We start from the raw sequence: 25,018 nt of genomic DNA on the forward strand, positions 1-25,018 counted from the left end.
ATCAAACATTTAAAAAAATATATTAATATTTAAAATGGTCGTATAGATATCTATCCTACATTAGAACCAATTACAATTTCAATTGTTTATAGTATGATTCTATTGCCGGCGTATCATGGGTACAGCGAGGACGTTCATAGCTCACCAAATTTTCATATAAATACGTATTACATACATGTGACTTCCACGGTGAAGGAATAAGATCGTGTAATATAACGCTTTCTTACTGGTGGCAGGACCTCTTGTGAGTCCGCACGGATAGGTACCATCACCCGGCCTATTTCCACCGTGAAGCAGTAATACGTTTTGTTTTGAAGGGTGGGGCAGCAGTTGTAACTATACTGAGACCTTAGAACTTATATCACAATGGGTGGCGCATTTACGTTGTATTATGCCCATTATGTCTATGGGCTCCAGTAACCAATTAACACCACGGGCTGTGAGCTCGTCGACCCATCTAAACAATAAAAAAAATCATTTATATTGGACAACATCTTTTAAAGCACTATTATAAAACACGACCGAATTATATATTAACACGACACTCAAGCGACTTTCACCTGAAAGTGAGGCATTCATTAAATATTGATACGGTGTGTTCAATCATGTTGACGCGATACGTAAAACAAACGGCGATTCAAATTCGAGGTCCTAACTTAATTTATAGTTCCCGCAACCGGCAGTAAAAAAAGCCGTAAACTCGTTTCGAGCAATGAATCCAGAAAATGACTACCAATCAACGTATAAAAATAAATTATAATGTAAATAAATAACTAGCTAACTTTATTGTTCCAAGCACCGATTTCTTCAGGTTCTTCGCTAGACGACCTCTTGCTTGTGCAACTTGTAATAAACGCGTGCGTGATAAAGACGGAAGATATCAAGCGTCTCCGTAACTTTATTCGAAGCTGTTTTATACATTACTTCCTTAGACCGTGTTGGGAATACGCTATCTATATAAAACAAATTTAAAACCTCCATACGAACCCGAATTTAAATAAAAATACACCTTAAACGAAAAGCGTTAAAGTCAATATCGTACGCAACAGATGCTACGTTAAATTTGTTGAAACAGAGGCGTCAAGTCATTAAGTAGTCGACGCCGAAACGCAATAAAAGTAGAAAACATAAATAAAGTTCTACAGTGAATGAGCAGCGTTCATATGCATCAGCAATAACGTATCGTGTGGGGGCGCTGATACGACTGAAGACCTGGTAATTATAATTCTGCATTTTGGACCTAATGTTATCTCTCATATGAACTAAATTACGGGCAAACGTAGAAAATTTGATAATTTTATCGTTTATGGTATTTGAAAAATCGAAAATATAGTTAAAATGCTTCTCTTTCTTCTTTTTCTCCACCTTATCGCACTAGGTGGGGTCGGCACAGCTTATTTTTCTCTTCCATTCTCTTCTAACAGCCGTCATCTAAACACTCATTCCTCTCTCTCATATAGTCATTCACACACTCCATCCATGTCTTCTTCGGTCGACCTCTTTCCCCTCTACCTTGCACTGCCATTTCAATAGATCCCCTAGTCACAGAGTCCTAGTTCTAGCTATTGTTTCACTAAAACAATTTATAACCGCCTAAAGTGTCTTAAATGGTAGATGTGTTTTGTTTGTTTGCTTTGTAGACAGACGAAGCAAACTGCCTTCCTAATGGTGGTATTGTATGGGGCATTGCCAAATACTACCGCAATCCTCCTACCTACTTCACAATCCTCGCTTGAAAAACGACTTTTTTTTTATGTACAAGTGCTTTATAGAAATAAGGCTTATTTAAGCTCAAGCCTTAATGGTACCAAACAACGCTTCCTACTGTGAATTCATCTTATACCTTTAAACGAGCAATTCTTGTATATATATGTGTAATCTGAATCTCGGAAACGGCTCCAACGATTTTCATAAAATTTAAGTATATAGGGGATTTCGGGGGCGATAAATCGATCTAGCTACGATTTATTTTCAGAAAATGTTGTTTTTTTCGTGTTTTCAATAATCAACTTTATCGATAATCAACTTTATGACTCTTCCCGACATCTATTGGCAAATAATAACACTATTTTTCTTAATTGAGAGCAACTAACTGCTTTAAAGACACAACAAGATGGCGTTATAAAAAAAATACCGAGTAAAGCTCGGTCATCATCTAGTATTAATTATACTCAAAAGTTACATTACTAAAAAAACAAACAAACTCAGGTCATCGCTGCAAAGTCACTTTGTCGCAGCGATCTAACAGCGCTGTATTGATTTTGATTTGATGTCACTTTAGCAGAGCGACGTTCGCGTAGACGGTTTTAACAGAATCGCACTGCTGAAATATTTCACTAAGAGCATAATTGACACTTTATCATAAACATAGTGCATTGCTGACATATTCCAGACTTCTTACGAGCTGTCACTTTCAACGTACCTACTCTATAAATGTATAATATTGATTAGACAATGGAACCATGATGCAAATCACAATCAGTTCAGTTGAGAATGTTACGTCCGCTTTCGAGAAAGGTACATTTAAGGAAGCCTTGGATTTTTCACGATTAAAACTCGTGTGAGTTCTAAAGATAATTTTTGCTATGGAACTGAACTAAAAATTTTTTTTGAGTTTGCGCTTTGTATTATAATAAAAAAATATATTACATTTCGATCAATTACTTCAATTAGTCAAGACTGGAGGAACCTGCCTATATTTTATGGTGGGTAGCCGTAAAAGGGATCTACAGCATTTTCATTTTTTATTTATTGCTAATGTGTGAGGACGAGGTCACGGCCTCGTGATGTTAAGTGGTCACCGGAGCCCATGGACATCTACAACGTAAATGCCGCCACCTACCTTGAGACCTTTAAGGTCTCAGTTTTTACAGTTTAACGGCTGCCCCACCCTTCGAACCGAAACGCATTATTGCTTCACGGCAAAAATAGGCAGGGTGGTGGTACTCACCCGTGCCGACTCACAAGACGTCCTACCACTAGTAATAATAAAATTCCTCCATAAAATACTAGCGTTGTGCGATTACCAGCCAACATGTACTGGTATTTTAAGCTCGTATGGATAAATACCACCTTTCGGGGTATCTGGCGCGAGCTAACCATGTTTTCCGGTTTAAATGATGAGAGAGACGTTCTACAAAACAATTGAGATTTCGACCTCATACCTTCAAACGTGTGGAGGTATTCACGTGAGCTCCATTATCTCTACCTCATTATTACTAAGTGTGTTATTCATCTAAGCACTAAAAGAACAGATCTATAACATAAACACGTAAACTATACATTATTAAATCGTAAAAGTATTTTTATGAAGTCATATAACAGCAAGACCTGTATCATGTATTATTCGTTGATTTTATGACTACTGTTTTCATGCGAGCATCCTTTGCAATTTAAACACAGCGATGCCGACTGTGGCAGTGGCGCTTAAAAATACTTTCACAGAACGATTAACACAATAGATTTTCATGTCACAATAGGCGGGATTACTTATTCAATTACTTACTTCGAAATACGAATCTTTGATGTTTAGTTTTTGAGAGCTTTAATAACTAATGCTCTAGTAATTTGTAGGAAGATTTAAGTCGTTGAGAAATTATTATTAAGTAATTTCCAGACGAGATTAATTTTTATAAAAGTTCTAGTACTTTTTTTGTTGTACTGGAAGCTTTTGAAGCCCATACACATTTTATGATGTGATTACCATCACACTTCTTCAATGTATGTAAAATGTGTTGTATATTACATGGACCATTAACTCAGAATGCGTAACTTCTTCATGACAATATTGTTCTCAGGATGAGCCCGTGAGCTCACCTATCCGTCCTCGCGAAGTTGAAATAGCCCCTTAGGCTACCAGTGAATAGATAGGAAAAATATATACAAGATTGTAAATACATGAACAAGTTGAAATATAGTCGGGGGATTACGAATATTTCAAAAAAAAATTGCGATTTTGATTTAATTACATGACGCTACTGCCGATTAGTGGAATTCGTTCGTGAACATATGTGAATAGGCACGAATTTACTTACAAAACTTGCTATTAGTTAGAGGATTCGCATTAAATCATCAATCGATACGAATATATCCGAATGAATGTCCTTACCTTAATCTCAGTTCGTTGCGTTGTTCTCAAGCAATCCTTTTATACCTACTTATATCCGATGCATTAATGAGAATGCCCAAAACATGTTATTACGGATCCTTCCGATCCATTAATGGTGCTTTTAGGTACCACAAGCACCGATCACCGTCCTCGTCGAACCCGTCGCTTGCGACGAAGGGCTCGACGAGCGAATTAACCCACAGAAACAGCCCACTGAGTTTCTCGCCGGATCTTCTCAGTGGGTCGCGTTTCCGATCCGGTGGTAGATTCTGCGAAGCACTGCTCTTGCTAGGGCCAGTGTTAGCAACACTCCCGTTTCAGCCCCGTGAACTCACCTACACGTTAGGGTGAAGCTGAAAAAAAATTTGAGAATTTTAGTGTTTCCAACCAACAACCATTGACCTATAAAACTTTTGAAAGATTGATTGTGGTGGGCAAATTAGAAGAGAAAAGACCCGCCGGCCGGCCACCAAACCGTTGGTAGGATCAGATAACTGCGCTCACTGGACTCTCTGTTGCGAACGCCCTGAGAGAAGCCGAAAACCGAAGCAAAGGGAAGCTGATGGTACAAAGAGCCACGAAGGGCTTTCAGGGACACGACCTTCAGCAATGAAGTATTCGACTAAGAAGAAGAAGAAGAAGAAAAGCTGTAAATTAACAAAACAGATTGGTCCTTAATCAAAGATGGCAAGCGAAAGGCTGACATAGCACTTAAGGAGACACAGTCGTCGACGCTTAGATTTTGCTCGTATTAATCTTTATTTAGCTCGTATCTCTTAGTGTGACACGAGTGTATCACAGCCGGACGAGCACGTAGGAACCCCTTTAGCTCCACCGACACGCCTTAAGGTACCGTGCCTCATTATAATTTATGGATGTCCTCCGCTTTGCACCTCGAATGCTAAGTTTCACGATGAAAGGGTCAGCCGCTCGGTTTAGGATTAAGTAGGGTTTTTTTCCGTATAATTCGGATGCGATATATCAAAACGGACGCCGTTTTTTTTTTGCTTCTAAATCATTATTACATTTATATTCCTGCACTAGCTGACCCGGCAAACTTCATAGTGCCTCAATCGATAAATAAAAGACCTAAACTTTTGTATAAAATAAACTTAAAACAGACAAAAGGAATCCGTCCGACGGGGGACACATCGGAGAAAAAACAAAATTATAATTTTTATTTAATTCCGAGCATTTTCATATTTATCTACTTTTAAACCTTCTCTGGACTTCCACAAATAATTCAAGACCAAAATTAGCCAAATCGGTCCAGCCGTTCTCGAGTTTTAAGCGAGACTAACGAACAGCAATTCATTTTTATATATATAGAAGAATAGAAGATAAAAGATAGAAGATTATTGATACGTTAATTTTATCACCTGCTATCAGTAGCCAAGACCTATAATCAGGTGAGTTGCGAGAGGTTATAGTTTGGACGGGCAGAGCCAATGCCTCGCCTTAGTAAGGTAGCACGTCGGCTCTCTTGAGTCTTCTAATCCGATTTGGCTGCAAGAGCAAGCCGGACAACGGGTTTGGGTGAGTGATCAAGCGGTTCTTATATTTGGCTGAGTATCGTTTAACTTTATCCAATATGGTTGGGATTTCCAGGTACTCGTATGAGAGTGCCCTCAGGATACTGTTTGAGCTCTTTGGAGAGCTCTTTGGAAGCACATAATGTTGGATTTTCTGGCTGTCGACCACAGTTGGCTTCCATACGTTCATATCAGTTTTATTATTGAGCAATACACCCTTAGCTTATTGGATAGGGATAACGCAGTCTGTTTACCAAAAACCAAAGTAGGTTTTAAATATAATGTTAATTATGTTACGCTCCGTTTTAATGTGAACTTTCCATGTCATCCTTCGGTCCAAGTGAAATCCTGTTAATAAAATTTAAACCTATTTGTAAATAATTTTTTGGAACGAAGTTCCTTATGGGACGATGCGGAGGGGTATCCAAATCGGGAAAAAGCGTCCGTAACGTAAGATTATTATTATTTATGTATAGTCTTAGTATGGCTATAAAGTGTTTAATGTATAGTCTACGTGATGAAGGTTATTACTAATATCTATATATTAATTCATATAAATAGCCGTTTCTTAGTATATTATTATTATATATTTTTTATAAATCATTGTGAATAAAATAAAGTTGGTAACTTTGTAAAATAGTTTTTTTTAATTTTTATCAATAAAAAAATCATAATAAAAAATCCATACTCGAATAATTATTTTCTTTATACCTCGAATAGAACTTAAAAATGTTAAAATTAATATTTTTATAACAAGGAACTTCGTTCCTATTCGGTGTCCCACGACACCACACATTTTTTTTTTTAATATTTAGTATTCGAAATTCTGTGCTGTAAAAATAGTTGCAATAGATAAACGGCTTATTAATTTCAAAACAACGGTAATGTAACGCGAATTCACTCACACAACAGGTGCACGAAAGTCGCTGACATATGTACCTTTACATTTGCAAAACGACGCATGCGTTATAAAGCGCTTTTTAATTAGTCAATTCGCTTGCTGCCCGCGTTTCTCGCAGCTAGAGGCCACAGCTAATGACAACGAGTATTGTTCTGCGCGGCTTATAAGCCGAGGCGTAAGAAACGCGGCGTGAGTGGGCACCCTAATGGCCTGCTAATGCGAACTTTGGTGTTGCCTATCCGATGATTTGTCGTTGAATATTAATTTGTTTGTATCGAGGACTCGGGCGGCGGACAGTGATCGATTGCGTTTTAAGTGATGATTTCATTACGTTTTCGCGGCTTTTTTTTTTTTCGTCTGTCCGAGCCGTTTTTGAATGATTTATGAGAGCTTGTTTAAAAGTTTACGGAATTTAAAGGAATTTTATTTCATCGATACTGCCATTGAATTAAAATAGCAGTTAAAGTACTTAACGAACGTTCACGATTGAATTCCACGGTGAAGGAATAACAACGTGTAATAAAAAGCAAACTCGCAATATTATAATTTGCGTAATTACTTGTGGTAGGACCTCTTGTGAGTCCGCCTGGGTAGGTATCACCACCCTGCCTATTATGCCGTGAAGCAGTAATGCGTTTCGGTTTGAAGGGTGGGGCAGCCGTTGTAACTATACTGAGATCTTAGAACTTATATCTCAAGGTGGGTGACGCATTTACGTTGTAGATGTCTATGGGTTCCAGTAACCACTTAACACCAGGTGGGCTGTGAGATCGTGCACCCATCTAAGCAATAAAAAAAAGTTGAGCTCTACAACAAGATTCTACCAAACTATGCTACTGAATTTTTATACCTTTAAGAAAATTGACAGAAATCGTTTTGCTTTGTATAAGAGATATTTAGCAGTACATAAATTGTTATCAGACAAACAAACCTATGTGAGGATGAGGTATTTGTTTCTGGCCTTTTAATTTTTATAATGTAAGACCAAATTTAAAAAAAGAAATTGATTAGATTTTACAATGTTACGTGAAAATGACACCGCAATGCACAAAGCAAAGTAAACCATAAGTTAATGGCTTAAAACAAATTTTTTTAAGTGCTATGTTTTCATACACTTGTAACTGTTTTCCATCCAATATATTATATGTAATTAATAACAAAGAGCTTAACACAATTAGAATCTTAATATTATGTATAAATAGCTTAATTACTTTTGGATCACATAAAAGTAATATAATGTTATTATTAGAATTGACATTAAAAGCTGTAGGTATTTATTTCACAATCATAAAACTAGTCCGTTTAAAGGGATGTCCATCTTGTCACTATGAACATATCGATAGTAAATAAATTAATGTATTTGAATGTTTTTCCAATTAAAAAAAAACTTTGCTCAATAAGTTTCTAAGTGTTTTCCATTATTCATTCTGTCGTAGAATTTACATTGGAAGCCTGCAGCAGTAGCAGCGATTTTTAAAACATTTAGAATTTAAATTTTTTTTTTTTCCTACCTGTGCTGATAGCCTTGAGAGGCTATTTCAGCTTCACCCTAACGTTTGTAGGTGAGCTCGCGGGGCTCAACCGGAGAGTTGCTAACACTGACCCTAGCAAGAGTAGTGCTTTGCAGAATCTACCACCGGATCGGAAACGCGACCCACTGAGAAGATCCGGCGAGAAACTCAGTGGGCTGTAGAATTTAATATTCGCTTCTAATTAAAAATAAATAAGGTCGCAATTATATAGACATGGGAAACTGGCTTAACGACCAGTGAAATGACAGCGAGTTTTGGTTGTGCGACAAAAACGCTGGCGACAAATTGAGTGGGTCGACCGAGCGGATCGTCATTGTCACATACGAAGAAAAGAAGTGTGGCGCCAGTGTTAGCAGGTAGCGAGAGAGAGAGCTCTCAATAATATCTGTACAAATCAAAATTTCTTTACGCGAATTGGGGCTTAACTCATTATTCGAACGTAGTTAAATTTTGAATATCGTAGTTATATTTAGGGTTGCTAAATTAAAAAAAAAACCTGGGGTCAATAATGATTTCCATTCTTAAAAAAACTTAATCTAACTTTTTAAATTGTACAATCTTTTTTTCCACGATAACGCCAATGCCTTTCAATTAGTCGCGAACTCCGTAAACTTAAACAAAACATAAGACTGGTCGGTGATGACCACCACAAGAATTCTTTCCGTAATTAATGAAGATGTGATTGTTTCGGACGTGGCTCATTGTCCCCTAAACACGGCCATCTTATATAGTCCCGTAATGAATCGATCGTAAAACTCGATATCGATATATCGATACTCATTTTCATTGAATGAGATTTACGATGCTTATGCGTGCGAATTGGCGGGCAGTTCGAGTGCTCGAGTGTCAAATTTTATGGGGTATTCAAAAATCGAATTGTAAATTTCGAATGTGTTCGATTAATTGCTTGTTTTGCGCTTTTTATTTATTATGATTAATGTTTCATTTTAGTACGCGTCAATGGATCTTAAGAATACGTGGTTTCATTAAACACGTGGTTTGTCGGTATTGACAATAAAATGAATCTAAATTTTAGTTTTACTATATAGAAAGGTACATTGACCTGCATTAAGGTATCGTCAAGCATTTTCATAATTGACACTTAGATTGTGGGATAATAGGCGGCAGATGTTTCATGTTGTGTGCATTTTTATTTTAAATATTTTTTTATCTTATTATTTTATACCTTTAAACGAGAAATTCTTGTATATATATAATCTAAATCTCGGAAACTGCTCCAACGATTTTCATAAAATTTAGTATACAGGGGATTTCGGGGGCGATAAATCGATCTAGCTATGATTTATTTTCAGAAAATGTTGTTTTATTCGTGTTTTCAATAATCAACTCTTCCCGACATCTATTGGCGAATAATAATAATATTTTTCTTAATTGAGGGCAACTAACCGCTTTCAGGACACAACAAGATGGCGTTATCAAAAAAAAAACCGATCCGGTCATCATCTAGTTTATTTAAATGACAGCAAATTTACGAAATTTATGTCACGCAACCAATGCTATAAAGATGTATTTTTTTATAATTTAACATTAGCAAAATATCGACAACAACGGACCCATCACTAAATTTGAAATGAGCAGTGCAGAGCGCATGCCGGCCCTCTTAATGCGGCCTTTAATTACGTTTTAATCGTTTTTCGTCTTCGAAATGTTTCGGAGGCTTCTTGGAAACGAGACGAAGGACCATGGTGTTGTTTTTAGCGTTACATTGTGGCCGATCTACATTCCGTTTCGATTTAAATATAAAGGGCACATTGTTGTCTTAACATTTTAGAATCTATATTTTTAGCAACGGCTTAATAATTTAAATAAATAAAAAAATACAAAAGTGGGTAGGAACGATCGACACAGAATATTAAATCTAAGACAAGTGAACGCTGCGCGCGCTTCCAGCAAAAGTGCTCCGAGGTGGCGTGATGTCCCCGCTGGTCGGTCGTTTGCCCCTCCAGATGACGAGTTGCCCCTCCAGATGACGTCACGAGTCCACGTGAGTGCTCGTCGTCAATGGCTCCGCCCATCGACTTTGACTTAAGAGGGAGTCGCCTCTAATACGGCCTCTCCTGACTGGTGGACGTCCACGTTCACCTCGATGTCATGACCGTCTTCAATCTCTGACGATGCAGGACTCACTGTGTGCACAGCGTTGCTATCGGGGTGTTCTATGATATCGTCATAGAAATAGATTGTTTGCATTACAATCATGATTTTGGTACCATGAACCATTAGTAAAAGTTAGTAGTTTTTGTGAGCATTTTACATCACATTTCAGTGCGTTCATGTATAGTAGGCTCTTGTTGAGTTACGTTAGATGTACTGACGACACGGCACTGTTACCATATCGGGTGTATAATATACTGTGAGAGTAAAGTCTGGTTGACATGGCCAAGTTAACATGTCAAGCTAATACACTCGTAACGTGAACTGCGTTACCACGTCACACCTTTACGTGAACTTTGTTACCACGTCATAACATATACGTGAACTATGTTACCACGGTACAACATCTACGTGAACTATGTTACCACGTAAATCTCTGCGTGAACTATGTTACCACGTAAATCTCTGCGTGAACTATGTTACCACGTTACAACATCTACGTGAACTATGTTACCACGTAAATCTCTGCGTGAACTATGTTACCACGTAAATCTCTGCGTGAACTATGTTACCACGTTACAACATCTACGTGAACTATGTTACCACGTAAATCTCTGCGTGAACTATGTTACCACGTTACAACATCTACGTGAACTATGTTACTACGTAAATCTCTGCGTGAACTATGTTACCACGTTACAACATCTACGTGAACTATGTTACCACGTAAATCTCTGCGTGAACTATGTTACCACGTTACAACATCTACATGAACTATGTTACCACGTAAATCTCTGGAAGCATGCAGTCAACCCCAAGAATTTTTGACATTACGCGTCACTGGTGACTCAACTAGTGCCTGAACCCTACGAGGACTCGGCCTAATCTGACCTCCACCAAAAATTAAATCAAATCGTGAATCTGTAGACTAGCGTTCGCGAGTCAACCAGAGGGCCCATTATGCCCCGTATCATTATTAAAGTTCCGAGTTTGTCAGTCAGAACTCTGACCATCTTAAGACAGAGCAACGATCTCCTGGCGCACTCGACGTATGAGGCAAAGCAATCTGATGCTAATTGCATAGCATTATAAAGAATATTGGCATACTCTAACTTTCGCGGACACAACGGCTTAAAGTCTTTTACGAAGTTACCCCACGTCCGGTCACTAGACAATCACACGTGTAACCAAGTACGCTCATCACTCTTAAGACAGCCCAAAACTCGTGACAAATACTCAGTGCCTTCCCAGTTAAGGATCTAGCCCATTCTACTTCCTTACACATTGTGTCTATGTATTGCACGGCAGGGTAAAACTTAGAAATAAGGTAACCATGAGCTCGATCTGAATTTACGAATCTAATGGATTCGGTTAACTTCCGTGCTGATGTGGTAGTTGCCTTTTTATTGTCACAACGCGTGGTGGAACTATTTTACATCTATTCTCAAACGCGGGTACAATCGACACGGCGATGGAACAACACGGCGTCCCGTTTGCATGATCACCGACCTGGACAGTCGGACTGTTGTCTAATTGACGTATTGATGGAGTTTGCCGACTAGTAACATTTTGAACCCTTCGAATGCTATTTCCACCCACCGAAACTGAGCATTCAGTCTCGAGCATGTTCTATCGCGTCAATAAAAATAGACCGTAAGGTCGGTTGTGATAAAGTCGTTGAGCTAGTTACTTGGTGATTTATTACATTTCATAAGAGGGTATCCGACAAAAAAAATCTACTTCGCACCAAGAATCGATATCATTAACGCTGGGGTCAAAATTAGAAATATAAAAATGGTTCGACCTTACTTTGGGCAGTGCACTTAATGCTCCGATGATCCTGTCTGTAGCGTCGTACGCGCGGGACTCTGACGGCGGCGGTGATGTGATTCCCAACGCCACCACGGGTCCGGCGCCACCACCATCCGCGGTCGAGGGACGTGCGTCTTCTATCTGCGACCCTAGCGGGCTCGACTCACGCGCAACGTTCACATTTGAGTTTTAAGCAATTAAACGCGCCAATATTATTCTCCAATATTGGTCTCGAACATTCGGCGAATGCGAGCGTCGTCCTACCCTGCTTCCAGTTACACGTATATCGGTCATTACTTTGTTAATTTAATGCAAATTTTAAAAATAAACTGTACGCCAGGATAACCCAAAAGCGGATAGGGCACAAGCCCTATCCCACTTCTGATTTTAGCAACGGCTTAATAATTTAAATAAATAAAAAAATACAAAAGTGGGTAGGAACGATCGACACAGAATATTAAATCTAAGACAAGTGAACGCTGCGCGCGCTTCCAGCAAAAGTGCTCCGAGGTGGCGTGATGTCCCCGCTGGTCGGTCGTTTGCCCCTCCAGATGACGAGTTGCCCCTCCAGATGACGTCACGAGTCCACGTGAGTGCTCGTCGTCAATGGCTCCGCCCATCGACTTTGACTTAAGAGGGAGTCGCCTCTAATAATATATTAATACGTGAAGCAAAAACTTTGTATCCCTTTTTACGTAAATTGGCGCGGACGGAGGAGTATGAAATTTTCCTCACTTATAGAGAATATAGAGATGAAGTGCACAATGCTATTTTTTTTTTAAATAATGCATAAAAGATACATTAAATCAATAAAGAAAACATTACACACACTACATACCATGTATTTGACGCACACACGCATACATACTATTTATTGTCATTGTCAAACTTTTGTTCTTGACGTCTGTGGTCAAATTGGGAATAGATTAAATATTGTTTGTCTTTATTAATATTTTTTTATAGTGTAGCCTTGGCGAAATTTGTGATTATAGAAGTATAAAATGCAATCATAATAGTGTACAAACTTACAATTCCATTTTTTTTATTTCGTTATTTTATTGCCCTTGTAGGCAGACGAGCATACGGCCCACCTGATGGTGAGTGGTTACCGTTGCCCATGGACTTCAGCAATGCCAGGGGCAGAGCCAAGCTGCTGCCTACCGCAACCTAATCCAATTAATTATAGTCGAATTTCGACTACGACCTCTAGTTATCATTGTTTCTTAAGTAGCGAAGAAGAAATGTATGTCAATTATATCGACAGCTCAAGAATATAAATTTATTAAGGCACTATGGTGTTTTTTGTCGTGTTTATGGTCAGACGAGATTAAAGCCCAGAGGTTACTGAAAACGACTAACCATTATGAGTGATCGATGGTGTATGATTACTGCAATCATAATGCAAGTGTTTGGAAGTGAAATATAGGCTACGTGGAAATTACTGTTAGGAAAAGTTTGATGCTCTATATTGAATGAATTTAAATAGTTAAATAGTAATTAAAAAAATCGAGTACAAATCACACAAGGTCATCTGTTACCAAAATATGATTATAATATGATAATTTAAGTTGACATATATTTATACGATATATCTTAAATTGCGTAGTATAAAGTGGTTAACGGAGCCGGAAATCACAACGCGCATGCTGCCGCTCACCTTGAGACACCTCAAAGACTCAATAATATTTCATAACGGCTACCCCACTCTACAAACCGGTATACATACTTCGCGGCAGAATACAGATTCACACACTTCAATGCTTCTTAAGATTCCCTTGCACGCGTTCTCCTCTACCATTTTAAGCTTAAAATATCTAATCAATGGAACTCTTTGCTAATTTACTTATTAATATTTTCCTCTTAATTATTTTTGCCTCGCACACTAAACGAAAAAAAAACTAGCTATTTTTCTGATAACACTTGCTTGAATTACTGTTTGTTACTCTCGTAACTGTTTATGGAATTTACTTTTTTTTTATAGCTAGTAGGGTGGACGAGCTCACAGCCCACCTGGAGTTAAGTGGTTAGTTTTGCCCATAGACATCTACAACGTAAATGCGCCACCCACATTGAGATATAAGTTCTAAGGTCTCAGTATAGTCACAACGGCTGCCCCACCCTTCAAACCGAAACGCATTACTGCTTCACGGCAGAAATAGGCAGGGTGGTGGTACCTATCCGCGCGGACCCACAAGAGCTCCTACCACCAGTGATTTACGCTGTGATAAACCGCATTTTAAAAATATGAAAAAAAAAAACCGCGTCATTAACACAAAGACAAAAAAAAAACACAAAACTGCTTAATTAACACATAACCGTACAGCGCTCTCAATCGTTATAATTAAATGTGCTTAAAGCGCATCCCTCTAACAGATCACGAATTAAGATAACGACGCTATTTCTTAACAAATTTAACGCGCAAAGAAGACCGCATTATGCCATTTAATTAATCTCACACTTTCGTGTTATGAAGACGTAATAAAAGCAATCGCACTGAACAATGCAGGCGAAGACTTAAAAGCCGGTAAATTAAGTCGTTTTTCGGAAGCCAAATATAATATGTCATTAATGGTGACGCTTTGTTACAGGTGCAGAATGAGAACAAACAAAATAATGCGAAACACAAATCTCGGCGATGCAAAAGAAGATTTATGATGACGACGAAAATGGATGAAATGAGACTAGAATTGACCTGATCGTGACTAAAAAGTGAAGTGGAAAAGTGGACTATGATGTGGTTGTGTTAGGACTTTGAATATGCCTGATCGGGAGTCAGTGGGAGGTCCCGGGAACTCTGGAAGCGGTTTCCTACCACTACAGTTTCCCTCGGCGTTTGCTGCCTTCCATGCTACGACCCCACCAGGGACCCCGTCCGCAGCTATGCATCACGCTACGCATTATCATCATCATGCTCAGTAAGCTATTCAATTTAAATCTATACTTATTTTTAATATTATAAAGAAGAGTTTGTTTGTTTGAACGCGCTAATCTTAGGAACTACTGGTCCAATTTGAAAAATTATTTCATTGTTAGATAGCCAATTTAGGCTAGGAAGGCTATAGGCTGTATAATAACACGCTAAGACCAATACAAGCGGAGCACCAATAAAGAATGTTCAAAATCGGGGTTTTTTTTTCCTTTTGAGAACTTCCGCTGCGTGCGCTGCAGAAACGGTTAAAGTTTCGCTAAAATAATGTATGTCAGAATTGTTCCCCCTTAAAAAATCTAAAAAAAAGTCCGCGACAGCATATGTCTATATGTTAAGGTTGGCTCACTATAACGTTTTTTATGTTAACCAATTTTAGAACATAAAATAAAGCATTATTTGTGAACTATTTCCACGCGGACGAGTCGCGGGCAAAAGCTGGTTATATTCATATTTCCGTAAACAAGGACTTCGTGAGTGATCCGTGACAAAGGAATAACATCTAATGTAATAAAACCCGCAAAACCAATAGATCTTATTAGCAGACGGTTCGCAATTCAAACCACAACGTATGAATGCTTCGCGATAGTAATCATTGGTTTGTACAGAAGACAAAATTATTCCAACAAAATAACATAAGAATATCATCAATGTAGTCGAAGTCAATTAGATATGCTTTATTAAGGATGGCCCAAAAAATGCTGGTGAGATCTTTACAAAAAAGGGCTACACTAGAGGCGCCAGCTTTCATATAAAGAATCATCAAAATCGATTCACCCAGAAAAAAGTGTTGAAGTAACAAATAATACACATAAAAATATAAAGAATCAATCGAATTGAGAACCTTTTACTTTATTTGGGATCAGTTAAATATTGTATCGGTTTAGTCTTATTAATCAGTCAGTAATAGATACGCATGCTATCATCTCGACATAACCGGACGCTACGGGAATTTCATCAATAAGTAAAGCAACTGCCGTATCAATTTCGGCTAAACTTTATAGATTGCAATAGTATAATATTGATTTACACTGGTGGTAGGACCTCTTGAGAGTCCGCGCGGGTAGGTATCACCACCCTGCTTATTTCTACCGTGAAGCAGTAATGTGTTTCGTTTTGAAGGGTGGGTCAGCCGTTGTAACTACTTAACCTGAGATATACTAAGCAATTAATAAAAAAAAAAGTTAAGTTTTAAAACACGAATTCCTAACCAAAGAATTACCTTGCATGCAACTTTATAATGTTCCATCTACTTTCTATGGCTTACTTCTCCATTCAGCGGTATTAACTCGAACTCAATTAAACTCATAAAACAGCTTATTAACATAATACACTCAAGCTGTATCGTTGTTTTAGTGACTCGCTTATCATAATCCAATACGGGGATATCTCTCATCTACATATGTAATTTTATTGCGATTTTCTTGCAATGCAAGTGTCCTTTAGTATTACGACCGGACCGGTGATATCTGGCTGTGCCTAAACGCCAGTTTCTTTAAGTGAACCGCTCGATAAAAACCCAAGTTTTATTAGACCCATTCGAATCGAACTCATTCGAACGGTCCTTTTAATTACACAATTGCCGGCTCTCTTTCGAGTTATCTACGTGTTTATACCAAAACAATGTTGTGGATGTACGACAATAAAATATTTCTTAATTAATCTTGAAATACAAATTAGTTTCGCGTGCACCTTTTCGCGTACTGTTATTTAACCTCTTCAGGGATTTTTTTTAAAATTATTTATACATAATATATATTTAACTCTACGCTAAATTGCCACATTCGTGAATTATTTAAAAAAAAAATCATTATGTTTCTTAACTTTGTTTAGGTACCTATTAAGTTGTTTTCAATAAAAAAAATAAACAAATCATAATGAAGAATAAACTAAATTCATGTTGTTCGTGCTTTGAAAAAATATTCCCTGAAGAGGCTAACGGTGACTTTTAAGAACTCTAATGTAAGTTTAACATAAAAATACATAATTTGGAGAATTTACATTGAGTTCAGGTATAATGAGGTAGGTCGTTTACATTGGATTAAAGCAGTGGTATTAACAGCTCGTGGTCGATGCTCCATAAAATTCTCGGGTAAGACAAGGTGTTACTTAATTATAATTTATTGCAAAACATCGGACACGTAACCGATTCGATTTGGCCGCGACATTAATCTTCCGTAAATGGGAACAATAAAATAAATCGTGAAGAATCGACACCTGATTCAGTGAGCTGATGAATGACAGGCAGGATGTACCTGGATTGAGACATTTACAACGTTAGGACCGACGTTAATAAAACGCACAACAAATAACTTAGTCCCTTATGTGCGTGGGACGCGTGATGATGTTGCACTCGACTGAAATGATTAATGGGTTCACGAATAATGCCCTTGTTCATTTTAAATCGGCTTATGAACTAAATTTACACACATTTTCAAAATAAGTCAATCACTATTCAGATATTGTTAAATTACCACTTTAATTCTTGACACGTAAAGTGATGCGATGGAACCAGTACCAATTCATTGAACCACTCAAATGGCCCACGGTAAATTTGTCATTGCACACGACTTATGCGCAGTAATTGCATTCCTCGTTGTGTTATAAGATTGCGATTGGAAGTATAAAGATGTCTTTCTCGGAAGTCCAGTAATCCTTTAACTACGGTTGCACGCGAAGGATTTCGTCGCCGGATGGCCGCACCCATTAACGACAGTTTCTCGTTGCCTCATTTAACCCGCTGCTGCGATAATTGCCACCACGTGTTTATTTCTAAGCATTCTAATTATATCACGCACAATGGGTTGGACACGATCGACTATTTTCGTGATCGTTCGCTTCGTCAATGTCGATTTTGTCCGACCACAAAAGAGGTGTTGCGAGTCGGTTGTCGTTTGATTCATTAACTGGAACCCTTTGAACTGATGAATAGGCATCGTGGACTGCATTCCGTATTAATCTGCTCGGTGTTTTAGCTTCAATCCCTTTGTGAACTTATTTCTGTTCGAAACGTTCGCATCGTTTGCTTTGTTCGTGACATTTCAATCTTGTTTTATTTCTTGTTTTGATGCTTGATCGTGCTTTCATTCATCGTTACATTTTTTACTAAACAGCATACCATTGTACAGTTTTCGTATTAACTAAATTATGATGTATTAAAAAAATAAAGAAATTTTCAACCGCATATATAAAGTACGTTGCACAAAAGTCCTTTCATCTAACACATGTGTCGCCACAAAAGCTAGCCCATAATAACATGCTATTCACTCGCCCGCATCCCACTAAGGCCTTATTGTAACGTCCTGCCTTCACAAATCATCGACAACAGAGAAAAAAAAAACCCAATCATTATTTTGGTGTAAAGACAAAAGCACTATCAAATCTTGATTGTGCGACGTGTGTGGCTCTATTGTTTTCGGCATGTACAAGCTTGCGCCAATTACATTTAATAACTTTATCATTTTCGGATCTATTTTATTGAGATACATCTTCATCTGGTAATGTGATATTTGTATGGTAAAGTTTACTTTGTGTCTTAATGCCGATTGTATAAAACGTTTTTATAGATGATTATCTTATCGTAGAAAATATGATACGTCCTCTAGATCGTCAACGAGTCAGTCGTATTTTGTTTAGTTTATGGTTTAAATTTCTTACAAGAATTATTTGACGTCTTTTCAAGGCTTGTGATAAAAATGTTAATGATAACATTAAATTACGTTGTGATACAAAAATCTATCCAGAAAATTCATCTGTAGAGATTTTAACGTCCCAAATTTCGTCTTCTAATCTAATGTAAATTTCAAACCGAAACCATTCAAACTGGCGAATCCAAGAATAACCGAAATATTATCGACTTCTGCATATAATTTCCAAATCCTTAACTGGAAATCTATACGGATTGATTTATTAGTACAGTTCGAACTGTGACTGCTTCGTCCGTACTTAAAATAAACATAAACTCCAAGAAACCAATTATTGGTTTTTGAACAAGTCTTTTAGAAGGAGGAGAAAGATTTACTGTGCCGTTTGATTTAAACGCTCCGAAGCCCTTGGCCATTGAAGCCAACTAAAATGGCTAGTATGAACTTTTAGGAAACCGATAATAAAAGTTGCGAGCCAATTACTGCGTTCGGATAAAATTACTGTCATCGTAAATTAAAATCTAAATAGAAACTAGTAAATGGGTTTTGTAATCCAAGGTGTCCACGCATGGCTCGGCTCAAAGGCCAAATTATTTGAATAAAAATAATTACGAAAATCCATAATATTACCTGAGACCACTTCAAATGGCCTCACGAAAAAAATTTAAGACAACTGCACGTCCAATTGTTTTTTGTAGTATTAGCGCCGATCCTTTTCTAATCTACATCGCCATGTGTCAATAGCCCCCACCGTTCTAGAAAAAAAAAAGCGGGCCGGTCAATCGCATCCATAAAGGAGTTCCGGTCGTAAATTACCCCATCCCTGGACGAACTTTATTGTCAAGACTTCCCGGTATAAATAGAGCAGAAGTTACAACGGAGATAAGGGTTTTCGTAAAATCGGGTTGAAGGGCGACTGGTTTTATTCTTATCTATGGATCATCAGTGCCCACCAAAGTTAATTAGTCGAGTTTTCTAATTACTTATCAGTGTATCATTATACCGCTTACGATCCAATTTTCTGGTCGGTTGGAAGCTGGGCAAATAATCTATGGTTCAATTTATTTCAACATCGTTTAATATTCTCAATCATTGTATGGTTAAGAATTAACAGTGGCCGGGTTCTGCCCTTGGCATTGCTGAAGTCCATGGGCGACGGTATCTACTCACCATCAGGTGGGCCATATGCTTGTCTGCCTACAAGGGCAATAAAAAAAACATAGTATTACATTGTATCAATGTTTTCAGTGCCATATACAACGATTTTGTTAAAGCCACATCTTCACCTATCAACTTTAGTCATTGAATGTAACTGTTGATAAGAATTGACAATATCAGAGGCATTGGTTTATTGGCGGTAGGACCTCTTGTGAGTCCGCACGGGTAGGTACCACCACCCTGCCTATTTCTGCCGTGAAGCAGTAATGGGTTTCGGTTTGTAGGGTGGAGCAGCGGTTGTAACTGTACTTGAGACCTTAGAGCTTATATCTCAAGGTTGGTGGCACATTTACGTTGTAGATGTTTATGGGCTTCAGTAACCACTTAATACCAGGTGGGCTGTGAGCACGTCTACCCATCTAAGCTAAAAAAAAAAAAGATATGCTATCTCAAGTACCCTCTTATAACCTTTTCTGAACATATGCATAATGTTGGACATTTTTCTATAAACGAATTCATTGCCTACCCATTGCTAAGCAGCTCCCAAGCAGCATATTTGGATAGACGAATTCACTGCCTGGCCATTGCTAAGTGGCTCCCAAGCAGCATACACTGACTGCCGCCGAAAAGTTTCAATTCCATGTGATTTTATAATGTTTGCGGTTTTCATTTTAGCTACTCAATTTTATTCCATCATCTATCTTTAGATCATAAGTATAATTGTATTCAAAGTCCCTCACAGACCGTCTCAATTAATTTAGGTTAATCACTTGTCCATCGCCTCCCACGTAGCCATTCTAAGTATAGAATAAATAGATAACACGTTCATTGTAGGCAAATTTCCAGTGTCACGACAACGTGTAGTGGCGGTAAACAATAGTGGTACATGACAGAAGTATAATGCTACTATATTACATTGTATTGATTGTCGGCTTTTGATTTCTGCCTTATTGCTTTCAGATTTTGCAAAGGAATACCTACAGTATTAGCATGTCCTTGAATTTTGACCAAACAAATTGTAACCTGACTGAGTGTGAAAGTGAATTGAATTTATTCAGTCAAACCTGAGTTATTTTTATTGCGTTTGTGCTTTATTATATCATAAGCGTTTCATGTTTTTTTGGAACGAAGTTCCTTATGGGACGATGCGGAGGGGTACCCTAGCCGGGAAAAAACGTCCGTAACGTAAGATTTTTATTAGTAATGCACACAGTGTACGACTTAACTTTGAAATAACGTACAAAAAATAACACATTTTTTTTATCATTTATTGACCACGATATCAGAGCGTTCGTTTGCGCAATACACTAACTCTTATGAAAACAACCGTGAATGAAGTGTACCACAATAAGTTCGCACGTTACCGAATGACCGTGGGTTGTTGCGAAACCTCCAGTTTTATTCTCTTTATACCTCGAATAGAACTTAAAATTAATGATTTTATAATAAGGAACTTCGTTCCTATCCGGTGTCTCACGACACTACACATATTTTTTTTTTATATTTGTGTTAACGTTAACTTGTTCGCTTACGTAATAAGCAAGCGATTAGACAGTATTTCTACTATATTACGAACTAGACTTAACCCGCGTACATATATTCTTCTTCTTCATCGCTTTCTTCATTACTGAAGGTGGTGTACCTGAAACTTGACGGTGGCCTGTCTCGTGAGCTGTTTCCATCTCGTCCGGTCCTCAGCTTCTCGAATGGCGGTTGCGACTGGCAACCCAGTTAGAGCGGCTATTTGATCACACCAATGGCTAGGTAATTGGCCGCGGGGTCTCTTTCCATCTACTTTGCCCGTCACAATCACTTTGTCGAAGTTATCTGACTGTCGGCGGGCAATATGACCGATATATATAAATAAAGTATAAATAATATATATAAAGTATGTATAAAGGTTTGTACTCATATCGCTTAATTCGTATACACCGGGCCCTTTATCGTTTAGGCGACAGCGATTAAAAAAATAATAAGAATCTTTACTATCTATATATATAAAAATGATTTTCTGTTCGTTAGTCTCGCTAAAACTCGAGAATGGCTGGACCGATTTGGATAATTTTGGTCTTGAATTATTCGTGGAAGTCCAGGGAAGGTTTAAAAGGTGAGAAAATATAAAAAAGCTCGGAGTTATATAAAAAGAAACAATTTTGTTTTTCCTTTGATGTGTCCGCTTGATGTGTCTTTTATTTATCGATTGAGGCACTACGAAGTCTGCCGGGTCAGCTAGTCATCAATAATTTTTAAGTATGGAAATAATCAATATTTCAATACAATATAAATATTTTCTCAGGGCAAGTAATGTGTTGTTATCTTTTGCTGTCCAAGACACTGCATTAAACTATCAACATTTATGTATAATGATTGCTTTGCGGGGGATTATACGAAACGAATGCGAGAGTGGCCATTAAACTAAATTAAAAGTGTTTTTAATCAAACTCTTATTATCCTCAATAATGTAGGCTACGAAACGTTGCATTAATCAATAGGCTTGCAAAAATCGCATTGGACACGTAATTACAGTAATGAAATCGGACCTTGGGGGCCATAAAATGGTACAAAAAATCAAGTCATGCGATGTAGCGTGCTATCGGGCAACAGTAGCCTATGAGCTGCCGAGTGTGTGGGGAGCCCTTCGTGTTCATTAATTTTAAAATACACGTCTGCGTGCAGCCTTATTTATTTACGTTTGTTTCGGTTTAATGTGTCGTTTATTCGTAAAGAGCTGAAGTTTATGCAAATGTAATTTTGTGGTTTTTTTTTGTGTGTGATCATATAAGATTTTCGGGCTTAATTCGACCGCTTGTTTTAGTGTCTACATAAACATATGTATTTAGAAAGAAATGGTATAATAATTTAAATTTAAAAATAAATTGAATGTTAGTAAAGTATATGTCTATTTTCAGTTTTTTTTTCATGACTATGCTACCTTTTCATCTATTGGCTGTTTGGTAGATTACTTTGAGAGATAAGAGAAGCTATTAGATTTTATTCAAGTTTGTAATGTAGCTTGAAGTGTCTCTTCAAGATTTTAGTAGTTGCAGAAACTTTGAGATTACTTTTTGGAATATGCATCTCACTTTAATCTGTATTAACGTTCCGATCTGCTGTATGGTTGAGACGTCTCTCTTTTCACATACCATCATCAACCCTGTTCAGTCAAGTCCTCAAAACAACAATCTATATCTGAAAATAATTCTAAAAGGCTATGAGGTATTTTGTTTCAAGTACCCGTAATGTGCTTTCATTAAGCTTCATTAAAGCTCGTTGCGGTGGGTGGACACAATCAGGCGTAAACTTACCGGATTGTGGTCTCATATTAATTTGATTAAAATTTTCTGACTTGTTTGCTTATCTATCTTGTAAGTAATAACATAGCTAGTTCTTCTTCTAGTCCGTATAAAGAAATACGAATAGATAAAAAAAAATGATAATGTATGATCGTATAGACATTTTGGTGTATAAAGTCATGCTAATTTCGACACAGTTATTGGAACCGGCGATATAACGTCTCCCATTTAAAAACTTAGGCCGTCTGATTGAAAAGACTCAAATAGTGAAACCAAAAGGTCTGGCATAAAATTAGATAATATTGTATAAGACTTGAAAAGTATTGGGGTTCCGTAGCTAAAGACAAAATTTTGTAAAATGCGCTAACAACACGACTACTTAAGAAGTAATTGTAGTTACGTGTAATAATATATGTAATATTTAAAAAAATAAAAATAGTTATTCGGGAAATTGCTGAAGGACAAGATTTCTCTCTTGTCCTTCAGCAATTTGCAATGTTGCTGACGAGGATGTCGAAGACAGAGCGAAGTGGTGGAGTAAAGTCAGGAAAGCTGACCCCACCACCATGTGGGATAAATAGCTGGGAAGAGAGAGAGAGAGAGTTATTCAGGAAATTCGGGAAAAGAAACTCGATAGTATTTTTTATAACTCGCTCGGTTTTATAACAGAATCCGTTATTTAAAAAAAGCCTTTTAGATCGCTTTTTTTTCGTATTGAACAAATCAGTGTAGGAATTCGTTTAAAATGTGAATAGTAACATTATATATTATCAAAGAGCGTCAGTTCGGAAACGTGGCACCTGTTGATGTGTTTACTGAGAAAACACGGGACTGTTTGTTTAGCTGCTGTCAAGGTATAAGCGATCGCGGACAATTAAGTCACCATCACTAACTTTACTTTTGGTCTAAAAACTTTTATCATCGTATTGAAGAGAAAAAAATCATAATTTTATTTATTTAAAAATAATTTGGAAGACTATGATTTGTTTTGGAATCGATAAACACACGTATAACAAAACGTATTACTTTGGCTTTTCTTTAAATAACAGTACATTGTGCACCAAGGGAGAAAAGTAGGACATTTCCTCCCGCGTGTAAAAAAACAATTTAACTGTTTTTTTATTTTAAAAAAAACGACTACTAATTGAATAAGAACTGTCTGATGAACTTATCTTTATTTAATACTTCACTATTAAATTTTATTGCCGTTTGTTTATTTCACTTTTACACTAAACACAATATTGCAAATTACCCGAGCACAACAATGGCGAAGAATTTTAAGTGCGTGAGAGCAGACGTAGACACTAACGCGCATGCGCACTTGTCAGTACCCAGGGCGGAAAAGTTAGACTTTCTGCACAGCGGGACGAAAACCGAACTTTCGGCGTAGGTAGGAGAAAAAAAATTTAGATCACTGTTATCGAACTGACCAATGAAAATAAATTATCATATCAGTTTTATCTGTACACTTTAACTCATACTAACGCTTATGACTTGTACCGCAAAGGATTCGTGTTGTAAATATAGGACCGTGAAGGGTTAAATTTGTCCACTAATAGCGGTCTCCTAATGAAATGCTAGTTCTGCTTCACCGAGAAAACTGTTATACGACCAATCCTTTAAATTTCTTTTGAACATAAATAAATTGTGGTAATTTATTTATGTATGTGGTATTATATCCTTTGGGAGTTGCATTGGAATCGTCATATATTGCACATTTATTCGTTGCTAACTGTACCCGTCCGCTTCGCTGGGCATTTAAAATTAACATTATTATTTCTCACCCCCACAAAGATTCTCATCATTAACGACCCCGCAACTGGTGTAGGGAGTTCAACACTCATATAAATATTAGCCTATCCATTAAGTACATGTATTTTCTACATGGATACCAAGTTTCAAGTCAATCGGATGCATGGTTCAGTAGTTATTACGGAACATCCGTAAAAACCACTGTAAATATATAAATGAGTATAGATAAATAGTACATTAAAATA

The 25,018-nt window shown here is 37.4% G+C and overlaps 1 protein-coding gene across 2 annotated transcripts in view; it reads left to right on the forward strand.

The window, feature by feature from the left end:
• The window catches only part of ci (transcriptional activator cubitus interruptus), a 150,598-nt gene that overhangs the window by 57,715 nt on the left and 67,865 nt on the right, over nucleotides 1-25,018 (forward strand). For both annotated transcript variants that reach the window (XM_089739468.1, XM_089739469.1), the window contains one exon: nucleotides 14,589-14,915. In XM_089739468.1, the coding sequence (XP_089595594.1) occupies nucleotides 14,758-14,915 (158 nt within the window). In that variant the 5' untranslated portion in view covers nucleotides 14,589-14,757. The remainder of the gene's footprint in view (nucleotides 1-14,588; nucleotides 14,916-25,018) is intronic.

The sequence above is a fragment of the Bombyx mandarina genome, chromosome A1, assembly GCF_030267445.1.
Source record: "Bombyx mandarina strain Sakado chromosome A1, ASM3026744v2".
NCBI classification, from domain to species: domain Eukaryota; kingdom Metazoa; phylum Arthropoda; class Insecta; order Lepidoptera; family Bombycidae; genus Bombyx; species Bombyx mandarina.